Source organism: Gavialis gangeticus, unplaced genomic scaffold (genome assembly GCF_001723915.1).
Source record: "Gavialis gangeticus isolate Ggan-Ray unplaced genomic scaffold, GavGan_comp1, whole genome shotgun sequence".
In the NCBI taxonomy this organism is placed as follows: domain Eukaryota; kingdom Metazoa; phylum Chordata; order Crocodylia; family Gavialidae; genus Gavialis; species Gavialis gangeticus.
Genome location: NW_017729017.1, coordinates 5739219 through 5759170, shown reverse-complemented (window position 1 = coordinate 5759170; position 19952 = coordinate 5739219). Strand labels below are relative to the sequence as shown.

General features: G+C 49.0%; 1 protein-coding gene across 6 annotated transcripts in view; it reads right to left on the bottom strand.

Annotated features, from left to right (window-relative positions):
* Positions 1–19952, bottom strand: part of DLGAP4 (DLG associated protein 4) — a 180885-nt gene that overhangs the window by 128621 nt on the left and 32312 nt on the right. For all 6 annotated transcript variants that reach the window (XM_019513057.1, XM_019513051.1, XM_019513056.1 and 3 more), the window contains 2 exons: positions 8694–8911; positions 2117–2231 (listed from right to left, as the gene is read on the bottom strand). In XM_019513057.1, coding sequence (XP_019368602.1) covers positions 2117–2231; positions 8694–8911 — 333 coding nt within the window. The remainder of the gene's footprint in view (positions 1–2116; positions 2232–8693; positions 8912–19952) is intronic.

Genomic DNA, 19952 nt, shown 5'->3' with positions numbered 1-19952 from the left:
CATCTGGTGGGTGAGAACAATACTTTGGTTGCTGGGTGTCTAGCCTACCTCTAACCCTAACACTGTGCTGCTCTTGTCCAGCACATGCTTTGGCAGTAATGGCAGTCTGTGAGCAGGAGAGGCTCAGGAACAGAATGAGGTATGTGCATACGTGTGTGCTTATGTGCAGACAGAGAGACTTGATCTGCTATTACAATAGACAGAGGTCTATTGTGACAGCATAAAACAGCTAGGAAACTGTTAAGGCAGTGGGCTAACTAGTGGAAAAAATTTGGGAACTGGTGTTAGGCTTGCAACCCCCCTTCTGGTCATGAGCCCCACTGCAACTGAATGGCATGACCCCGCCTATAGGTGCCAAAACCCCTAGTTTGAAAAGCAATGGGTCAAGGGATATCTGCTTGTCACATGCCTCAAAAGGGAGATGTGGGGGAAATGTGTTTCCTTCTTCTGGGCACTGAGATATATCAATTTTGCCTTCAAAAGGGCCTGACCTGGACTGAGGTCAGGCTTTTTCCAGAGGTTCACCCTTTCTACTGCTTATTTCCAGATGTTCATTCCTGGACTCTATGCAAAGTTGTTCCTGATCTACCTGGGTAGAGGAGGTGGGAGAATAATCCCCTCTCCCAGGAGCTGCCTGCTGCCAGGGCCGGCTCTGACTGTGGAGCCCAGGTGGGGACAATGTTCCCCTGCCCCTGGCAGCAGGCAGATCATAGAGCTGGGGCTGAGACACTGCTCCCTGCCCTTGGCAGCAGGCAGCTCCCAAGCCCAGTTCCAATCTTGGAGCCAGAGCCAGGACCTGCTTGCTGCTAGGGGCAAGGAGCAATGTCCCAGCTGCAACTTGTTGGGGCCAAGAGCTGCCTGCTGGTGGGGAGAGGGAAGGAGGAGACAGGGGCAGAGAACATCATCCCAGCCCAGCTCCCTGATCAGAGTGGGGGTTGGGCAGGAAGCAGCTGCCTGGGGCAGGTGTAGGGCGTGGGAGGCAATGTGCTTAGAGTTGGAACAGCTCCCCCTCCCCCAGGCCTGACACTGGTGCCCCCTGTCAGCCCCTGGCTGGCACCTGGAGGAATCTAGAGCTCCCCCTGGCTGCCATATAGTAACAGAGCAGGGCTGGAATAGCCCTGCCCTGAATTCCTCCAGTAGGAAGCAAATTTGCTCCTGACAGGCACATGTGTAGATGTGCACTGTAAAGTATTTTTCTGTGCAGTAAGCTTTCTGAGCATTAATTGCATGTAAAGATGTGCCCACAGGGTTATTCAGGAACAGCTATTGTACTTTAAATTAGCATGTTAACTTCCATTAACTTTCAGATACAGAGGAGCACTTTAAAGTGACACAGAATATCCACATGCAGAGATGAACTAGGTTAAAGCTTTTGGGGAAAAGTTATCTTGTAAGGTCTTGACTGCATGAGGAAATTAGTGTGAAGGAAGCGAGGGCGTGAATAAGTACCAATTCGAAAGCTAGCTACTCTGCACTAAATTCCTCATATGGGCACTCTACTTTGAATATGAAATAAACTGCTTTGCTCTGAATGTGCATTATTTAGTAGGAAATAAGTTCACACTCTACTTTCTGCAGACCAACTTCCCCATGTAAACATGCTTTTAGCCAAATTGGTGTAATATCGCTTCTAGATAACCCAAAGATGGCGGGGCAGAAACGTAGATGTCAAAGACCAGACCAGCAGGAAGTTTGCACTTTATTATTCACGTCCACCTGCAGGGCTGCCTTAGGGCCTTAGACTGAGATGCCAGTGGGTATTCAAAGTCTGAATTGAGTGGCATTTGCAGGGCTTTGTGGAGGCCCAGGACTGGGATAGGAGGTCCACCTGACAGGATAAAAGTACAATAGTTGAGCTATTTGGGGGACCCATGGTTGGACTAACAGGGGCTTTATATACCTGATTTCAAGTGCACTGATAAAACTGGGAGAGAGCAGCTTGCCTATCTGCTGAACAGCCAGTCTGATTCGACTTTTTACTGGGCAAAGGAAAAGCCTCTGCTTATTGCCTCCTTGCATCTACCAATTCCTATCCTCCTCTGCAAACACCCCACCTATATCTGAACAACCCAGGGGAGGGAGGCCCTGGCTGGAATCTTCTCCTGACTTATCTCACCTGGTTGATGCAGCTGGACTCATTGATGTTGTCAGTGATCTGGTTGTATTCTTCCTCCCAGCTTGGGAACTTTGGAGGTAAGAGGATCTCAACAGAGTCCAGGCGATCCAGGCTCCTGCAGGAGAAAGAGAGAGGCACTGAGGTGATGCTCCATCTTAGCATAACAGAGGAAAGCAGTAGTTAGGGGCCTTGATGCTATTCACACACTGCTACACATATAGCAGTGTGAAAAATAGCTCATTTGCCCTCCCACTGCCCAGCCTAATCATCCAAGCCTTTCAGCCTCAGGAGGGGCAGGGACCTTCTGCTAGGCACATTTATACACTACAGCCTGGCTCTAAGAATTTAAGGCTCTGGCTGGATGTTCAGTTCCCTGAGGATAGTAATAGAAGGTAGCACCTTGCCTTGCTTTTGCCTGAGGATAAGGCTTGGAGCAGCTTTACTGAGTTCTGGTGGACAGGCTTGCATGTGGCACAGTGAGGCCTTTTGGAGCTGGGAAAGGAGAGGGGAGGTGGGAAGATGGATTTCTGTGGATCTCTCTGTCCATAATTAAAACAAATGCACAAATTAATAATGCAGGCTCTGAGTGCACCAGATCCCTCCCACTCTCTGTTTTACAACATTAACTGTATCAAACACCAAGGCAGTGTGGTCTGACAAAGAAGGAATAGGACTAAGACCAGGAAACCTGGGTTCATGCCAAACTCTGTTACAGACTCGCTGTTGGACAGAGGACAAATCCTTTGCCTTCTCTGGGCCTCTTTTCCTCCTGTACATGGGGAAAAAAAGGCAGTGTTTGTGGAAAATGGCTTTTTCAATGACTTGTTGAAAAACTGAGAACCCAATTTCCTAGGCTTTCCAACTTGAAGGATCTTCAGAATATAAAAATCTTGAAGAAGGATGGGGATAAAAATCCCTGGATTTGCTTACACCTTTGCCTTCTTGACCAGCTCTGTCTGCAAACTCTCTTAGCCAAGGCAGTCCATCACGCTGTAGGTACAGCACTCAGTACCACAAGGCTGAAACCTCAGCAGAAGCTTTGCAGGGAAGTTGCAATACAAAGCATGGAATAGGGCCTAACAGGAATCTTTCCTGCACTCTTGTTCGCCAACTCCAAGCACACTGGGTGTAGACCCACAACACATTTATACGGATGTAATTTGCCTTAACAGGTGCACATATGGAGTGGACACACAGCATACAGTTTGATGCTGTTGTAAATCATCCTACCCAGGGTAAATTTACTTTTCAAAAAGTCATGGTATGTGTGAGTTGCACTGGGTTACAGGTCATGTCTCCACAGCTCAGTCCATTTCACTTTTGAGTGGCTGCTTTTTTAGAGCAAAGCATCTATTTCTGGCTCCTCACCACCTTGTGGTGAGGCACTGTAATAACACTGACAGTAGGTAGCTACCACTGGTCATCTGTCCACTCTGGACAGCGTTCAGAGGCTACTGACAGATGTTCAGTGAAAGGCATGATGGGATCTGATCTGTGATCCCAACCACTGTGCCTCCTGTCATGCCACATAGCCCTGAAGCCAGCTGACAATCAGCTGATTGTCAACAGCACCAGGACTGCACTGGGGCTTGAACACTGATGAAGTCCTGGTGCTGCTGACTATCAGTTGGCAATGCAGTTCCTGCCAGCTGCCGATGAGCTGAATGGCAGTTGGCTCCAGGACTGCACCAGGCCTTGAGCCCTGCCACCGATCAGTTGATTGTCAGCTGCCAAGGACCACACCAGGGCCTATTTGAATGCTGGTACAGTCTACCCAACCACCTGTTCATTTTAAGCTGCGATGGAAACTAGCCATAAAACTATTACATAGTTTTGTTTAATAATTTTGTGTCTGGTTTCATGTTTTGTTATGTCATTAATTGCATAAATATGTGGCTAAATTACACTTCAAGATGCAATTAATTGGTTAAGTGTAACATCTGCCAGAGGCCTTCTATCAATGCCCACACTCACACAAATTCTGAGTATAAATTCATCATGTCTGCACCACTTGTTTATCACTGCTTCTGTATTATAGTCTTTCAATTTTTGCCCTGGCTGGGAGCCACGGCTCAAATCCAAGCCAGGCTGAATGAGAGCTTAGACACTGGTTAGTGTTTTCATACATGAAACAGCATCCTTTTGCTTTGAGGGAACTGGAGAATGGGTGTTACTCACACACTGACCTGACTACATACTATCTCTGCAGCATCTGGATACACAGGGTTGCTGATGTGACTTTATGGTGAGCTGCACAATATTTGTTGCTTTTCTTAAAGCCCCAGAGGCTGAAATTGGAATCCCAGTTCATACATCATAAAGACAAGGTTCTAGCCTTCACGGTTACAAAATAAAGCTTGAAAACATGGACCCGAAATACTCTAACACCAAAAAGCAACAAAGCAGAAGCCCAAAGGTGTTAATGTTAAAGTCTCCTGATATGTTGGGTCTGCCTCAGAAGTTGGCAATGCTTGAACTTGGCCGTACTGGATGCTCTTTGACTAATTGCCAGGCATTCACCTTTCTTGGGGTGAATTCCTAATGCTTCACCCTTCTACCCTTCCTGGTAGAAGACCTGAAGCAAGGATGGAGCTGTCATGAAATAAACCAGAGCAAATCTCAGTCTTAAGTGTGGGAACATTTGGGAGCAAGGGAGAAGAAGCTTTTGAGGAGCTGGCAGGTGGGGTGAATTATTTATACGGGAGACTGGGAAACCACCTGAGAAGCAGCAGAAGCAGCAGCCCCTCTGTCCCTGCCACAGCTGTTCTAGGCCATGTTACAAATATGCCCAGCAGATCACAAACAGTCCATGACACAAACCAGCATACTAGGCTGCATGACAGACATGCTAAGTGACATTACAGCCATGGTAGGCTGCGTCATAGATGTGCAAGGTGGCACCACGCATGTGCTGAACCATATTACAGACATGCTAGACTACCCCACAGGTATGCCAGGCTTCATGATAGATGTGTTAGGTGTGTCACAGACATGGTATGCCACATCACAGACACAGGAGGCTGCACTAAAGATGCACTAGGCTGTACCAGAAGTATCAGGCATATTACATGCATTTATAATATGCTGTAGAGGCTGTGTCAGTGATATACTGGACCAGGGGTGGGCAATTATTTGAGCTGGGAGGCCACTTAGGGAGTTTTGCAGAGCTGTTGCAGACCAGGTTGACACCTGTTCCTTCCCTGCCCCCACCCCTGGCCCACAACAGGTCACTAAAACTCCTTAAGTGGCTCTGTCCTGGGGCCCAGCCCTGCACTGCCACTGCTTGGTGATCCCAGAGTCTCCATGGAGGCTCACGACCCGTGCGGGAAGGCCACACTTGGCTGGGTGGATGGGATGGGACTATGGGAGGACAGGGAGTGGAATCCAGGAGTGGGATGGGAGGGTGGGCAACTGGGTGAGAGGGGCTGGGATTGGGATCGTGGGGTGGTGACAGTGTGGGGCTGGGGCCTGGAGCAGAGTTGTGATCCACTTTCTGAATGGCCCTGCCCACAGAACCTGCACTTGTTGCAGGGCCGTGCAGACAGCGGATTGTAGTTCTGCCCCGGACCTTGGCCCAGCATTAACACTGCCCCATGAACCCAAGCCCAGCCCTGGCCCTGGCCCCAGCCCCAACCCCAACCCTGGCTGCCCATCCTACTTCTGGATGCCGCTCCCCGCCCACCCATGGTCCCACCCCATCCACTCAGCCACCCACTCTGTCTGGTGTCCCCAGCAGTGGGTGTGGGGCAGATGGGCCAGGGTGCCCAGGCAGCAGGGCTGGGTCTGGCGGCAGTACTGGAAACTGGCAGTGGCAGCTGGAAGGAGCTGCTGCTGTGGGGGCTACTGGGAACTGAGTCTGGCTGCTGTGCCACCTCAGCCCCTCTGTGCACCTAGGGGCAGCAGAACTGGCTGCATGGGCCACGGCCCGAGCTGGCCTCTGCACCGGATAAAATCCCTTGGTAGGCTGGATCTGGCCCGTGAGCCACATTTCCCCACCTCTGACCTGCACCATAGTATACACATGTTTGGACTTCTCACATATGTGCCTGTCTAGTTAACTTGCCAGTAAACATCACTTTCAAATCAGTTCTGGTTTCTAGTAGCCATTCATACTGGATGGGTAATTGTTCCCTATTCCAGTTACTGTTTTAGAAACAGCACTGAAATATTCACTTGATTTAACCTCAAGAGGTCTTGGGTTGATACAAGAAACACAGGGCAAAATCTTCTGAGATGTTCATCACAATCACTTGGAATGGCCACTGAGTGGCAGCAGTGCTCCACAGACTTGCAGGGCAGGTGCTGAAGAGCAGCATGTAGCACTGAGTAGCCTTCTGAGACTGTGGGCAGGCACAGGTCTAAGCCCTTCTTTCTCCACAGGCATCCTGCTAACTAGGGCTGTGGGACTCCAACAGACTCAGGTTTAAAACAAAGGCATGAGTTCATGTCTGGAGGGCTAGGCCTGGACAGTGTCATTTAGTTATGTCTGAGTCCCCAAAGTCAGTTTGTGCCCAGATCTTTCCATGTCTCTTATATACCTCTCAATGAGGACTTTCAGTGAGGGAGTGGGCCACAGGCCAGAGAAACAGAGAGAGGGCCAAGAGAGAAAGGAGGGCCTGTGGCTTTATTCATTGAATTGCAGCACTGAGAGATGGAAAGAGCCTTCTCCCAGCACCATCACAGAATGGATCCCTATCACTTTGACAGAAGAAGGCCCATGGGTGGGGTTCCCAATCCTCCCCTCAGGAGCCTGTGGCACGGCTGGTCAGAAGTCACCACCCCATGACAAATACCACTCTCTTGCTGTTGCTTGCCCACATTGACCACATTTGGCCCTTTTGATCTTTTCTCTTACATCAGATCTTTGAGTCCCTCACAATTTGTGGGAGGGACATGACCAGAGCCGAATGCAATGCCCAGGGATTAGATACCTAAGATGGGCAGGCCCTTATGCTACAGCATGTCAGGGATGTATATGGTTTTATTTTAGGGTCTGATTGCATAGTACACCACAGATACCTAAGGCCTGACTTAATTACATACAGAACCTGAATCTATAGTATGATAGAGGTGCATACAGTCTGATTCTCTCTGACAACAGGGATCTATAGGGCCTGATCTATAGCTCCCCAGAGATGTATAGGGGCCGATACTCCTCTCTCATAAAGCAGGAGCTCTTGTACTGAAGTCAATAGTTTCACCAGAGCAGTCAGGCTGCTGTGGAGGCTATGTGGTGACCTGTTTCTCCCAAAGCCCCAGACCTGTCCTTGCATCACCAAGTAAAGCAGAGTCGCATTTACAGGTCGCTGCTGCCCCAATGTCTCTCTCCACAGTGCTGTTCCCTGGTGTGCTCTGTCCTGCTGGTGTAGCTGATTGCTTTCGCCCTGGACATGTTACCCTGTATTATTCCAAGCCAAATCTCATTCTGTTAATTTCCTGTTTCTGCACCTTCCCCTCCCCTCCACCCTTTTGTCTTGTTTCTCCATCCTCACTGGCACTGGCAGCATCTCCTGCTTCTGTCTACCCTGTGAATGTTATTAAAATGCTGTTAACACCTGTGTCCCAACTGTTCCCTGGTCACAGGGGAATCAGCACTATGACAATTCATGAGTGGGAGCCCCCAGGCTGCTAAGGAAGCAGCTGTTTATATGGTGTATATAGCACCACCAGGTACAGCTAGCCCCTCTTACTCTCCTTTACTACCACCCCTTTGCTTTGCTTTCTGTCTGGGACCTGGAGACTTGGGACCAAATCCTACTCCACCTATTAGGTGCCCACATGTGATTTAGTTCACTGTGCGTGAGTCCCTGAAACACTGCTGACACAAAAGCCAGGTGGGTCCTGCCTCCTCCCAACACTTGGCCTTCACTCTCCTCTCCTGCTTTCCTCTCTTCTTGTTCTTGCCCTCCACCCAGCTTGGTATCCCACCTGATTGCAGTCCCAGCTTGGCCACCTTTGTACCTGATTCCTTTTATTTACAGATGCTTTCCAGAATCCTTTGCATTGGCTGCAGCACAAAGGATTTTGACCTGCTTCTGGACTCCAGAAGCCAGTGGATGCGTGTGTATGTGGGGTCATGCTGGGAGATACCTTGCTTCGAGCTTCTTTTGTCTATGGAGCTTTGCCTTGTTATGATCTTGGTACTTCACAATAAGGGCCAAATCCTCAGCAGAGATACCACCACTCCCTCAAAGGCAGTGGAACTATTCCAATTCACAACACCTGAGGATCTTATGATGTTTTACTCCTACCCCCTAAACTACAGTGCCAGGGAACAGAGATCTTTAGAATCACAAGCAAGTGAACTGCTTCACTCCTCCACCTTATCTTCTTTTCCTTTTGTAATCTCTCTCCCTCCACCCAGCCACCCCACCCCTGGCATGCCTAAACTTTGCCAAGTTAAAGTCAGACTTGATGACCTTAACAAGACCAATCTAGCATGTAGTGCTCCATTGTGATGTAAATGGCCCCTTTGCTAAAGATGTGGATACCACTGGGCAGCTCCAGGCCCTGTTCCTGGGGCTGCCTGTGGGGCATCATTCCCAGCCTTACCACAAAGGATCCCTAAACTCATTACCTCTGTGTAGTGCTCTGTTCACTCAGTGACTGTTGAGTGGCCTTGAGGTAACTCTGCCTTCGAGCTGCAGTTTTCGGGGATGGTTTGGGACTGGTTTCAGAGTCTTCACTGTCATCATCCCCCATGGCTTTGATGTAGCTCCCACTCCGCATGCGTCGGCATGGGATCTCGTTGTCTTTGTCCTGAGACAGTGTATTGTTCCACTCTCCCTGAGGCACCTGCAAGAACAAGGAAGCACCTTGATGGTCTGTGACTTAGAAAGGAGAAAATCTTGGAAAATGGCTCATGGGAGATGGAGGAACCATAGCAAATCAGATCCATCCAGTCCCAGCGTCCTGGGTTAGGTGATGGCATCAGAGAAGTGAAGAAAACTGCTTATACTAATATATCCCTGGCCTATTGCTCTGCAGGAGCAAAACATTTCCTTCCTGTCCTCCATCACCATGAGGCATGATGTAATTTTATGTGCCAAGATACTATAACCCTATCTTGGCATGTCAAAGCACATCAGTTGGTTATACAGTTGTTCAGCACCTTTTTAACCCAACTACCTGAACATGGAACAGGGAGCCAGGTACTACTGCGTCTGATCTCAGCCCTTCCAAATGAAAATACACAGGACAGTAAAATCCCTGCGAGATACAGTGTTGCTGGGCTTGGGGTCACTACTAGAGAATACTGAAGTGCCTGTTTGTAAGGGCTCATACAAGTCACATAACCTCAGGCTTGATTTCTCCTCTGCAGAAGAGAAAGTTGCATTTACCCAACTCCCAGGGGCACTAGGAGGATTAATTAGTCAGTATTTGTATAGTGCTTTGGAAATGCAAAGTTCCCTGTGACAGCAAAGTATTGTTCAGCAGAAGAGCTAAGCACAAGCAAGGCTAATTTTTCTGTTGAATTCCTTGACCCAGGAGCCTGATCTCAGGAGAATGATCTCCTCTCTCCCACAGTTCTCCGATTGGGAGTCATGGACAGATGAAGGTTGGTTATGACATCCTGTTCTAGCCTGTGCGGCTGAGAAGGTTACTCTCCAGGTGAGGCTCTTTGCGTGGGAGGGTTTACGAGCTGCAGCACCGCTCCTTGGTTAATGTGGTTGGATCACTCCTTGGGGCAGCAGCAGCTAGGTTCCCTGTGCAGCAACTTTTCAGGAAAACTGTCTTTTTGAGGACTGCATTGAAAAAAGAGACCAGCACAGCCCAGGTCCAGGGAGGATTTGTTTGTAAAGCAGGGAGGACCTCAGAAGTCTTTTGCAGGGCAACAAGCTTTAGGGAAACTGACCAGAGACAGGGTCCATCTGGCCTGTACCCTGTGTCCCAGTGTGACCAGGACTGGATGTTCAGAGAAAAGTGCAGATGCTGGCAAACTCCAAAATGGACAGGTGTGGCCCAACCTGACCTGGGCCTTGGCAAATTCCTTCAGAACCTCTAGGTGTTTACAGACTGGCTTGTATTCAGGAGAGTTTGCTTCCCTGGAGAGCGCTAGTCTTGCTAACAGGATCCTTGTACAGGCCAGTCCCTTTTGTGTCTTTTTAGGAATGGGCAAAAGACACTCTCAGACCCTGTGTGACACATGGCACAGGAGGCAAAAGCTGACTTGGACTTGCTGGAAGTGGGTGGCTGGGCTGGAACCTGTGCAGCTCCCATCTTGGTCTGTGGGTGCAATCCTGCAACCACAAAATTCAATGGTGAAACTCCCATTAGCTTCTATGGGACTGGGATTCCACTCTGCGATGGGGAGACTGAAGCCTTTCTGGTCTTTTCCCAGTTACAGGCAGAGAGCTGGAGGGAGATGGCACTCTTCATGTTGCACTGTACCAAGTCTGTGGTAACAAACTCCTGCCATGAAGCGGAGACCTCTGAAGCTCTGACTCGGGGTGGGAAACAAATCTTATGAATAAGCTTTGGTTCTACACTTCTTGGTCTTCCAGGTGCAGCCCCAGCACTGGGCTCTGTACTGAATCCCTGCTAGGGAGTAGGCCAAAGCTACCACTTGGGACCTATAGACCTATGACCTCTGTGGGGTGAGATCTGTGTTGCCATATCATTCCAACCCTTAATCTGTTAGATCAGTCATGCTTCCCTGCGCACTCTCCATCCTGGCTCCCTGGTTTGGCTGGCTGTTTGTGACCCAGGGCACAGTGACCACGACCATCCAGACAGGAAGATTACGCAGGTGAGGCTATGGTGGAATCACTGCTGGCTCTGGATGCACTGCTACCTGTTCCTGGTCCCTGTGGATAGCGCAAAGGCTCTGATGACAGATTACACTAATAACATCCCTGTTCTCAAATCACCACCAGGGTGATTGGCTTTGACCTTTCCTAACAAAGGAGACACAAGCCTTCTGGAAGCACTTTTCCACTGGGTGCCTCTGAGTCACATCTGACTGGAGAATGGATTTCTCTGCCTGCCTTCTCCTCACCTTACTAATTACTCAATAGAAGCAGTTGCCTGCCTTGCACTGACAACGCTTGCAGGGCCAGTGTACAGAACCAAATGCCCACTGCAGGCTGGGTACAGAGGTGTGCAGAACCCAGCTGGGAGAAGTTGAAAGGCCCCCTTCCCTTCTTGCCCCTGCCCTGGGTACATGGTGTGCATGTAAAACAGGTGAGTGCACAGGGGTGTCTCTAGGTAATTCCCTGCCCTGGTACCCCAATGCTAGCTTTTGAAGGCAGTGATAGCAATTTATTCAACAAGGGCACTCACCAAGGTCAAAGTCCTGCTATAGTAGGCACATGTGTTAGCTTCATACACATAACAAGAGACAAGGAGCTTACACTGAGAGTTGCAAAGGCATTGTCCCTGTGTTACAGATGGCAAACTGAAGCTTGGAGGGCCTACAGCTGTTCCAGCATTTGCTGCCACGTAGGCTTGGGCAATAGAAGCCAACACCACCCCCTGGGTGCTGTAGGTCAGCAGGCATTTGGGGCCAATCAAGCTGTCAACTGAGTAATTCCCTTGAACCCAAAAGGTCTTGATGGCTCTGCGCTGGAAAAGGACTTTTGGTAACATGGGCCCCAGCACACCCACATCACGTATTTTTTACAACCCACTACCACACCGACAATCTCCACAGACACTGCTTAGCAACTCTGAAACGCACTGAAGCAGCCCTCTGCTTCCAGATGAGCTGTCTGTGCCTTTCTCTTCCTGTCTTTCCCCACACTTTGTGTCCAATAAAAGCAGGAATCTAGTGCAAGAATCAAAGCCTTGCTGAAGTGCTCAACACTCTGGTTTCGGGGCACTGGGGGCAAAAAATGTCTTTTACTGGAAATCAGTTGAATGTGATGCACCAAAAGCAAACAAACCAATTCACTTGTTAATGACTGCAGTAAGCAGGTAGGAAAAGCCTCCCCATCTTTCCACTAAGATCACGCAGTTGGGGCAAGACTGGAAACCCAGATTTCAAAGGTATTTTGGCACTGAAAGATGCAGATAGCTGTCTAGTGGGATTTACAAAAGCATCTAAGGCCCCTCAGGCCTTTTTGTGAATCCTGCTAGTGCCTCTCTTCATCTTTAGGTGCTTACATACCTTTAAAAACTTGTCCCAGGGTCTCTGAAGCTCTGCTTTCTTGAAACATAGGTGGAGATCTTGAGTTAGCATTTCTGTTCATGTAAACAGAAGCAGCTCCACTGACAGCTGAGAATCTGGCCCCTACGCTGAGTCCACAGTATTAAAACATGATGAGGAAACCTAGTTGCAGTGCATCACACCAGCACAAGGCCATGTTGACTGAGTTTAGGAACCATCTTGTTTTTCCTTTTGCCTATGCTGCTGTAAAACTGCAGCCACTCTAATAAGAGTTATTACCCCCAGATGAAAGTTGTGGAACTGAGTCTGCTCCACATGCGAACTGAGGCAAACTGTGCTGCGCTGCACGGGCAGTTGTATAAGCCGCGAAATGTGTGTCAGCACACAGAAAATGGAGGCGGTGCACTTTTGAACTAAAGCACCTCTGGCGCTTGCATGTGTCAAAATGCTCAAATAGCCTATTATAGCAACCCTACCACCAAGCACTGGATTATGAAAGGGTTTGTTTGCAAAGGTCTTCAGGGCTTACAGGTGTAGGCTTCGTGGGAGTATTGATCATTATAAATATACTGCTTACCCAAAGGCTTTGCTAAAACATTGGTAGAGTAGGACTGACCAGCAAATCTGACTGATGCATGAACCCCTTATATAAGCAGAAGTTGCAATGTGCAAACATGGTCAGGATGATGATACAAGATGTACAATTTTGTTATGAGATGGGCGGTAGAGATGACTGGGCTAGGCGCAGGATGGTCCAGTGCCTGTGTGGTAAGGCTGAAATAGGAATACCCTGAACAAGATTCCCATGTAGCAAAGATACGATGGAAATGTAATACATATTTTGTTTTGATCATAGTACAGAAAGAGAATTGGAAAGCAGGGGAACTTTGTAGCAGCCTAAGGGAGCCTGCATGGTGTTGTGCCGACTATCTTGTCACAAGCACAAGTGCCTTAACTCCAGGTCTGATGTACTTGTTAGGCCACAACATGTTAGGGCTGTATTTGTAGACAATAAACCTGGCTGAATCTTTGCCACTGAACCAAGCTAGTGGATGTTCTTTAAGACAAGATTGGTATTGGGTCTCCTGGCTGCAACTTTGGCCAGTACCACAGTTCCTGAGACTTCGTCACCAACAACACGTCAATAACACCTGATGACAACAGGGTTGGTTGGGAAGCCAGTACAGAAATAATCATCAGAACAATTATACTAATGAGGACTATAATGATGAACAGCTCTAGGATACTTCCCTGTTGGGATATGTCTCTGTTGAGTAGTTATGGTGCATTGGCTCAATGTCACTCTCGGGGGAGCTCTTACTGAACCACAGAAGATAGAGGGGAAAGAGTGTCCAGCCTGTGGCTTGGAGACTAATGCAGAACTGCTTCCTACAGAGCACATCCTAGTGTTTCATCCCATCTAGTTATAAGCGTCCCAAGCAGTGGCACATTTGTATTCTCCTGATGCTGGGGATAGCCCAGCCTCTGACATAAAACAGAGCAGTCTGAAGGGGCCCTGCTGGTACTGCCTGCACAGCATCCCAGGGCCCCTTCCAGATCCCATGGGGCCTCTCCATTGTCATAAATAGGTGTTCAGCCACATTCCAGATGCTTAATTAGCCAGCAGGCCAGCAGGTGGAAAATCCTGTTTCTGCTGACAGTAATGACAGAACAAGCTCAGATTCCCTGGGAATAAGGGCTCATGTACGTAAGGGGAACTCCAGGGCTATTTTTGTTCCTTAAAGAGGCTACCTACTTTCCTTTCCTCTTCTATGCTATCATATTTACCTGGATACAAGATGACCCAGAATATAAGATGACCCCCCCCATTAGATTTTACACATGGAAAATTTATACATTTATTATACTTTGAAATCTAATTATCATCTTAAATTGCCACCCCCCCACTAGTACAGGTGGTGGGAGAAGAGGTGATGAGGGGCACAGTAATGGGGCAAGCAGTGGGGGACAGGTAGTGGAGGAGTGTAGTGTGGCAGGCAGGGGTAGTAATGGGGCTGGCAGTGGGAGCCAGGTGGTAGAGAGCAGGAAGTGTGGATGTGGTGGGGCAGGCAGTGAGTGAGGCAGGCAGCTTGCCCCCTGCTGCCTGTCTGCCCCTTAATTACTTCCATTGTGTCTACCCCCTATCCCTCCCACCCCCATGCTGCCCCAATTTCCCCTTCTCCTGTTCCCCGCTCCTATCCCCTTCATGTCACTTCTGCTACCCTGCCCCCATTTCTCCTGTTTCCCATACCCTCAAAGTCTCTCCTCCCCCCTGCCTCCCCCTCCCACTTACCTTTGCTCTATGCTGGCAGGCTCTATCCCTGCTGCAGCCTGGGATATGGAGCAGAGCTCCAGCACCAGCCAGTGGCAACCACACCAGCTCTCTGCAGCTTCTGCTACAGGACTGGGCTGGAGCCATGTTCCATGCCCTGGGCTGCAGCAGGGACAGAGCTTGCCAGCACAGAGCATAGGTAAGAAGGAGTGTGGCAGAGGGGGAGAGAGAGGGAGAAGCCACAAGGAGGGGGAGAGAGTGGGGGCTGCTGGGGAGGAGTGGCAGGGCATGCAGAGGAGGTAAAGTAGCAGCTGTGGCTCCAGTTCCAGCCACAGCAGCTGCCTGGCCTCCACCCCTCCATCCCCCACCTTGTGCACAGTTGTAAGGCAAGGGGCTTTTTTCCCCCATGTTAAATGGGGAGGAAAGCTCATCTTCTTAATTTAGAAAATATATTTTTCTCTCTCTCCTTTTTCACTAGTATCCAGAGAAAGGAACTTGAATTGCATCTCAGATCTGTTCTTTCTTGCAGGTCATTATCTCTGGATGCAGATACTCAGCCCAGTTAGTATGGAATAATTTCCCATAGATCAGTGGTGTTCAACATACTTAGCTCCATGAGTGCTGTGGGGCTGGTTCATGGGATGGATCTAGCACAGGTTTGGCACAAGGGTGAGATCCACTGGCACAATCTAGTATGCAGGGCCATGTCATCTGGCCCGTGGGGCTCCTCATAAGTCTAGAAATTTGGCAGCAAGGAAGAAGCAATTAATGCTGCACCACCCCCTGCTGCCAAATTTCATGACCTGCGGGGAGCCCCATGGACCGGATGACATGACTCTGCAGGCTGGATCTGTCCCACGTGCAGAAGTTGAGCACAACTGCCCTAGATTTTATTCTGTTTTAAATTTACTCTTTTGTAAGGAGTTGACACAGGGCCAGCTCTCTTAAGATGACTGCTGGCAGTAAGTACTATTACAGCACCTGGCTACTTGGCAGCAGGAGAGTCAGTCTGCATTGAGCAAATGGCTACCCAAGAATGAAACTGAGTAGGTGAGCGGGCAAATGACTAGTACCCCAGGGCAGTTAGTTGCTCCCTAAAGGGTTTCCTCACCTTGGAATGTAGTGACCTACACTAGGGTAAGCCTGTGTGTTGTGTGTCCACTCCACATTTACTATGGAGGACAGTCAATTCAGTCTAGAGTAAACTTGTGTATCTATTGTGTGAAACCTGTATCCAGGTGCTCCTGAGTCCATCCCTCCATCATGTGCTGGACAAGCACCTCTATCTTTTGGTACTCAGCTGCACTATCACTGTTCTGCCACAGTATTATCATTCTTGGGGAAAAAAAAATCCCTTATTTTCACCAAAAGGATAATGACTGGAGAAGGGAAGAGAAAGGGGGCTCTGTATATTGCAAATGGCTCCCCAATGCTCTAAGTCTGCCAAGAGCATTCCTGAAGCACCCAAATAAACAGAGCGTTAACATAAAGGGAAAAACAGTGAAGTGGAAAATCCACCTTCCATTGCTGTGGGCATGTACAGAAAAGATGCTCTATTACCATTGCTTCAGCTGAAGTCAGCTAGATGGAGGAGCTTTAGGGACAAGCACCTTTTCCATAACATGCACAAACATGCATGCACACACATACCCCCACACCATGTTCATGCATAGAAAAGCGCGTGCATGTCACATGCACAGGTACCATCAACATGTGTACTGACATCCGGATGCACTGCATCCCCACAGTAACATGTGTCCATATATGAATGTACATGCACAAAGTACATGCCCCCCTGCCATTCACACACAATAATATGTATGCAAATACAAGCATGAGCACACATGTACACCCGTGGGTTCACATGAACAGACATACACACACAAGTAGGGAGAATGTATAAGTCTTCACTGGGTAAATAAGTGTCATAATCAGGGATCCTGGTTTTCCCTGGTAAAAAATCGCAAATTATCTGATACCCCCCCACCCCAATCCACGATTAAAATGAAAGCCCCCCCCACAACCCTCTCCCCCCACTTGCTGGGGGGGGGGGGGGGGGGGGGGCGCAAGCTACTAGGGCTATGGGGCCAAGGACCCGGCTCCATGGCCTCCTGCCCTCAGCAGGAGTCAATGGCTGCTGCAGCTGAGTGAAGCCTGGCTCCCCACCACAGCTGCTGCCTGCTTGTTGCGAGGTTGGGCAGGGGCGGCTCCCCACTGCTGCATGCACTCTGGGGGGGGGCAGAGGGGACCTGTGCCCCACAGATCGTGCACAGGGAATGGGCGGTTGTGGGCTGCCCACTGCAGGCTCCTACCCTGCTGCCCTCCCCTGGGGCCTCTGCAGCCCAGCAGGTATGATCCAGCACTGCCCGCGTGGGGATATCCTTGCTGCTGCAACCTCCACTCTGCCCTGGCAATGTGTCTCATGTATGCGTGGCAGCAGCAGGGACAGCAGTGTGCAGTTGTGCCCCTCACTGTTGCCGTGCATGCAGGAGACACCTCACCTGGGCAGCACAGAGTTCTCAGTGACAAGAAGATCCCTGCATGGCCTCACTCTGCCGTGCAGCGCCAGGTTGCTGGGCTCCAGTGCCAGGTCGCTGGGCTCCAAGACAGCAGTAGGCAACCTGCCCCTGCCTCCACTCTACATAGATATGGGGGCACTGGTCTCCTCTGACCCGCAGGAATGTATGCAGTGGTGGGGAGTTGGCCCCTGCCCCCCAGATGAGTTGCCTGGGGCTCCATCCTGCTCCCTGCAGGGGCCCTGAGGCCATGCATTGCAGCCCCAGGCCTCAAGCTCCACACACTGCCCGGCTAGGCACCAGCCCCAGCCCTAGCCATGCCCAACTCCCTCCCTCCCTCCCTATGAGGTCCTCAACCCCCGCCCCCCAAACGCTTACCCGTGGGAGCTATTCTCCAGGCTGCCTGGCGCCATGTGCATGTACATACACATGGTGCCCCCTGCGTGATCACAGTGATCACTCCCCTCTCACTCCCCACAGCCCTTTGCACGCTGGAACTCTGCCAGTATGCAGTAAGTGTGCACAGGGAAGAGCTAGACAGCCATGTGCTGGACTGCTAAGCATGGAAGGCCAAATAGGGTCTTAGACCATGTTGAGGCCCTAAAATCAGATGTCAGAGACTTAGTGCTTAGTTTGTCCTTGAGAAGATGAACTCCTGTGCAATGAGGCAGCTGCTTCTACAGCAACATCTCTGCACTAACTGAGGAAGGAAACCTAGGAATTTGGTTTAAGCTGAGTGGGCCTTCAGTGGTTGCTTCTCAGCAAGGCCCATAAGATATTAGCAGAGGTTTAATGCTAAACAGGCTGCCAACAGCAAGGATCCTCCTCCCCCAGAAGCTCCATACTACCACCCATCACTGATACCATCTCATACCATCACTGTAGTATCAGACTGCAGAAAGTAGTCCAAGCCCTGTTCTGTAGTATGAGAAAGGAAAGAGTCCAGCCCTCTTCCCCATAATCCAGCTGTCACCTCTTCTGAGCGGAAGCTCTGATGCCTCTTCCCATGGGCACCTTCCTAGTCAAGAAGAAGCATTTGCGGTTGACCTACCTACTGGCTTCTCTACTTTCCACAGGAGTGATCCTTCCTCTGCAGGCCTCTCTGAGAACAGGGCATATTTCCTCATCACACATCCATGTCTTAGGGTCTGGAAAGCCTTTACAGACCTTGCTATTGCTAACCTACATATTGCCATGGTTATTATCCAGGTAGATTAACAGAGAAAGTAAGGACCTCCTGCCAATCACCAGGATGCCAGGAATTTGGCTCCTGTGGGATGCTGATCATCCAGCAGATTATTTTGGGAAGTCCATTCATTAATGTTAAGGCAAGGGAAAAATCTTGGTAACAGGTGAAGCAAACGCACTGGGAGGGGGAAAGGAGGCACATAACCCTACATGGTTATCCCAGCTTATTTGGTTACCAAGCAGAGAAGCCAATCCCGACTTGGACCTCTTTGGTCAAAGGTTCCAAACAAGATAAAATGCTGTCTGAATAACATCTCACATCCCTTTAATCTCAGCTGCTGAGAGTTCATAAATAAAACAGGCTACAGAAATGCTGGCTAAGGCTTCTCACTGACTCAAAAGCTCACAACTTCCTCTGGTCCCATTGATGTTATCTTGTCCCCAGAGGACGTGGAACTGAAAGTGCTAATTGACTGGCGCTTGTGCATCACCAAAACCAAAGAAACAGAAACATTGGTCTATTACTCTGGACACTTTTATCCAATATTCAGTACTCATTCTGCAGCTTAATAGTTTATGATGCCTCTCCTTGCAGTACGGTTTTGTGGGTGTCAGTGCATTCCTGTCCTGGCTCCCCGTCCCTACCTACTGGCCTACACAAGTCCTTCTAGCATATAGTGTAAATGGAGAAAGAAAATATGCTCCTCCCTCTCTCCATCCTTACAGACTGATTCTATACCTCCATACTCCCTTTTTGAAGAGCTAATGATATCAACCTATCTCTCTAAGTCTCAGCAAAGACCTAGTCTAACTCCCACTTTTGACAGTAGGAAGACTCCCTCTGTTTTTGATGAGCACCTGGGGATTGCAAGTCACACAGAAAGCTCCAAAAGTCCAGATTACCAGAAATGCAGATATGGTGCTGTAGCTCATCTGAAGTGGCGTGGATAAAAACCAATGATTTAAAAAAAACTGGATTTTTTTAATTTAAATCAGATTTTTGTATTGAATCATACTTTTTTATTCTTTTTGTTACATGGTTTTAGTTTAAGATATGTTAAAACTTTAAAATATCATCATGGAATAGGGATTATAACTTCTAATTATATACTACTTGAGACAATATATTCATGTAACCTTTTTAGAAGTTTTATAAATAGGTCACAACAGGCCATGGACTATATTAGGGGCCCAATCTTATGGGATTCCCAGAGGCTCCTCTATAGATTAATAAAGATTAAAGAAAACCGCTCTACCCAATGGGACTCAGTGCGCAGACTAGAAGATCCCATTAAGCATTTCTGTGATGCTTAGTTTCAGTTCTCAAACCGTGGATTTGTGTCTCCAGAGATCATAGGCAGACAAGGTTCTTTGGGTAGATGTGATATATTTTATTAGACCAATTAAATAGATGGAAAAATTGTTCTTTGTGAGCTTTCAGGCACAAAAAATCAAATCCACCCTGATCTAAAGGCTCTGGATCTCAGAACAGGACTAGAAACCTCATGAGCAGGGATCTGGGTTTTCTATTTCCCACAGGAAAATGGAGCAAAAAGTGAATATTCCTCTTTACTGAAGGAAAATGCGGATTTCTCATTTTACTGAAGAAACCCGTGGATTTTGCAGTTTTGGGGTGAACTCTCTGCAGGCTGGTAGAGTTCCAGCCTGCAAGGGGCTGGGGCAAGCGGGAGGAGAGCAGTCAGGCAGGGGGCACCATGTGCATGTATATACACATGGCTGCCAGGAAGCCTG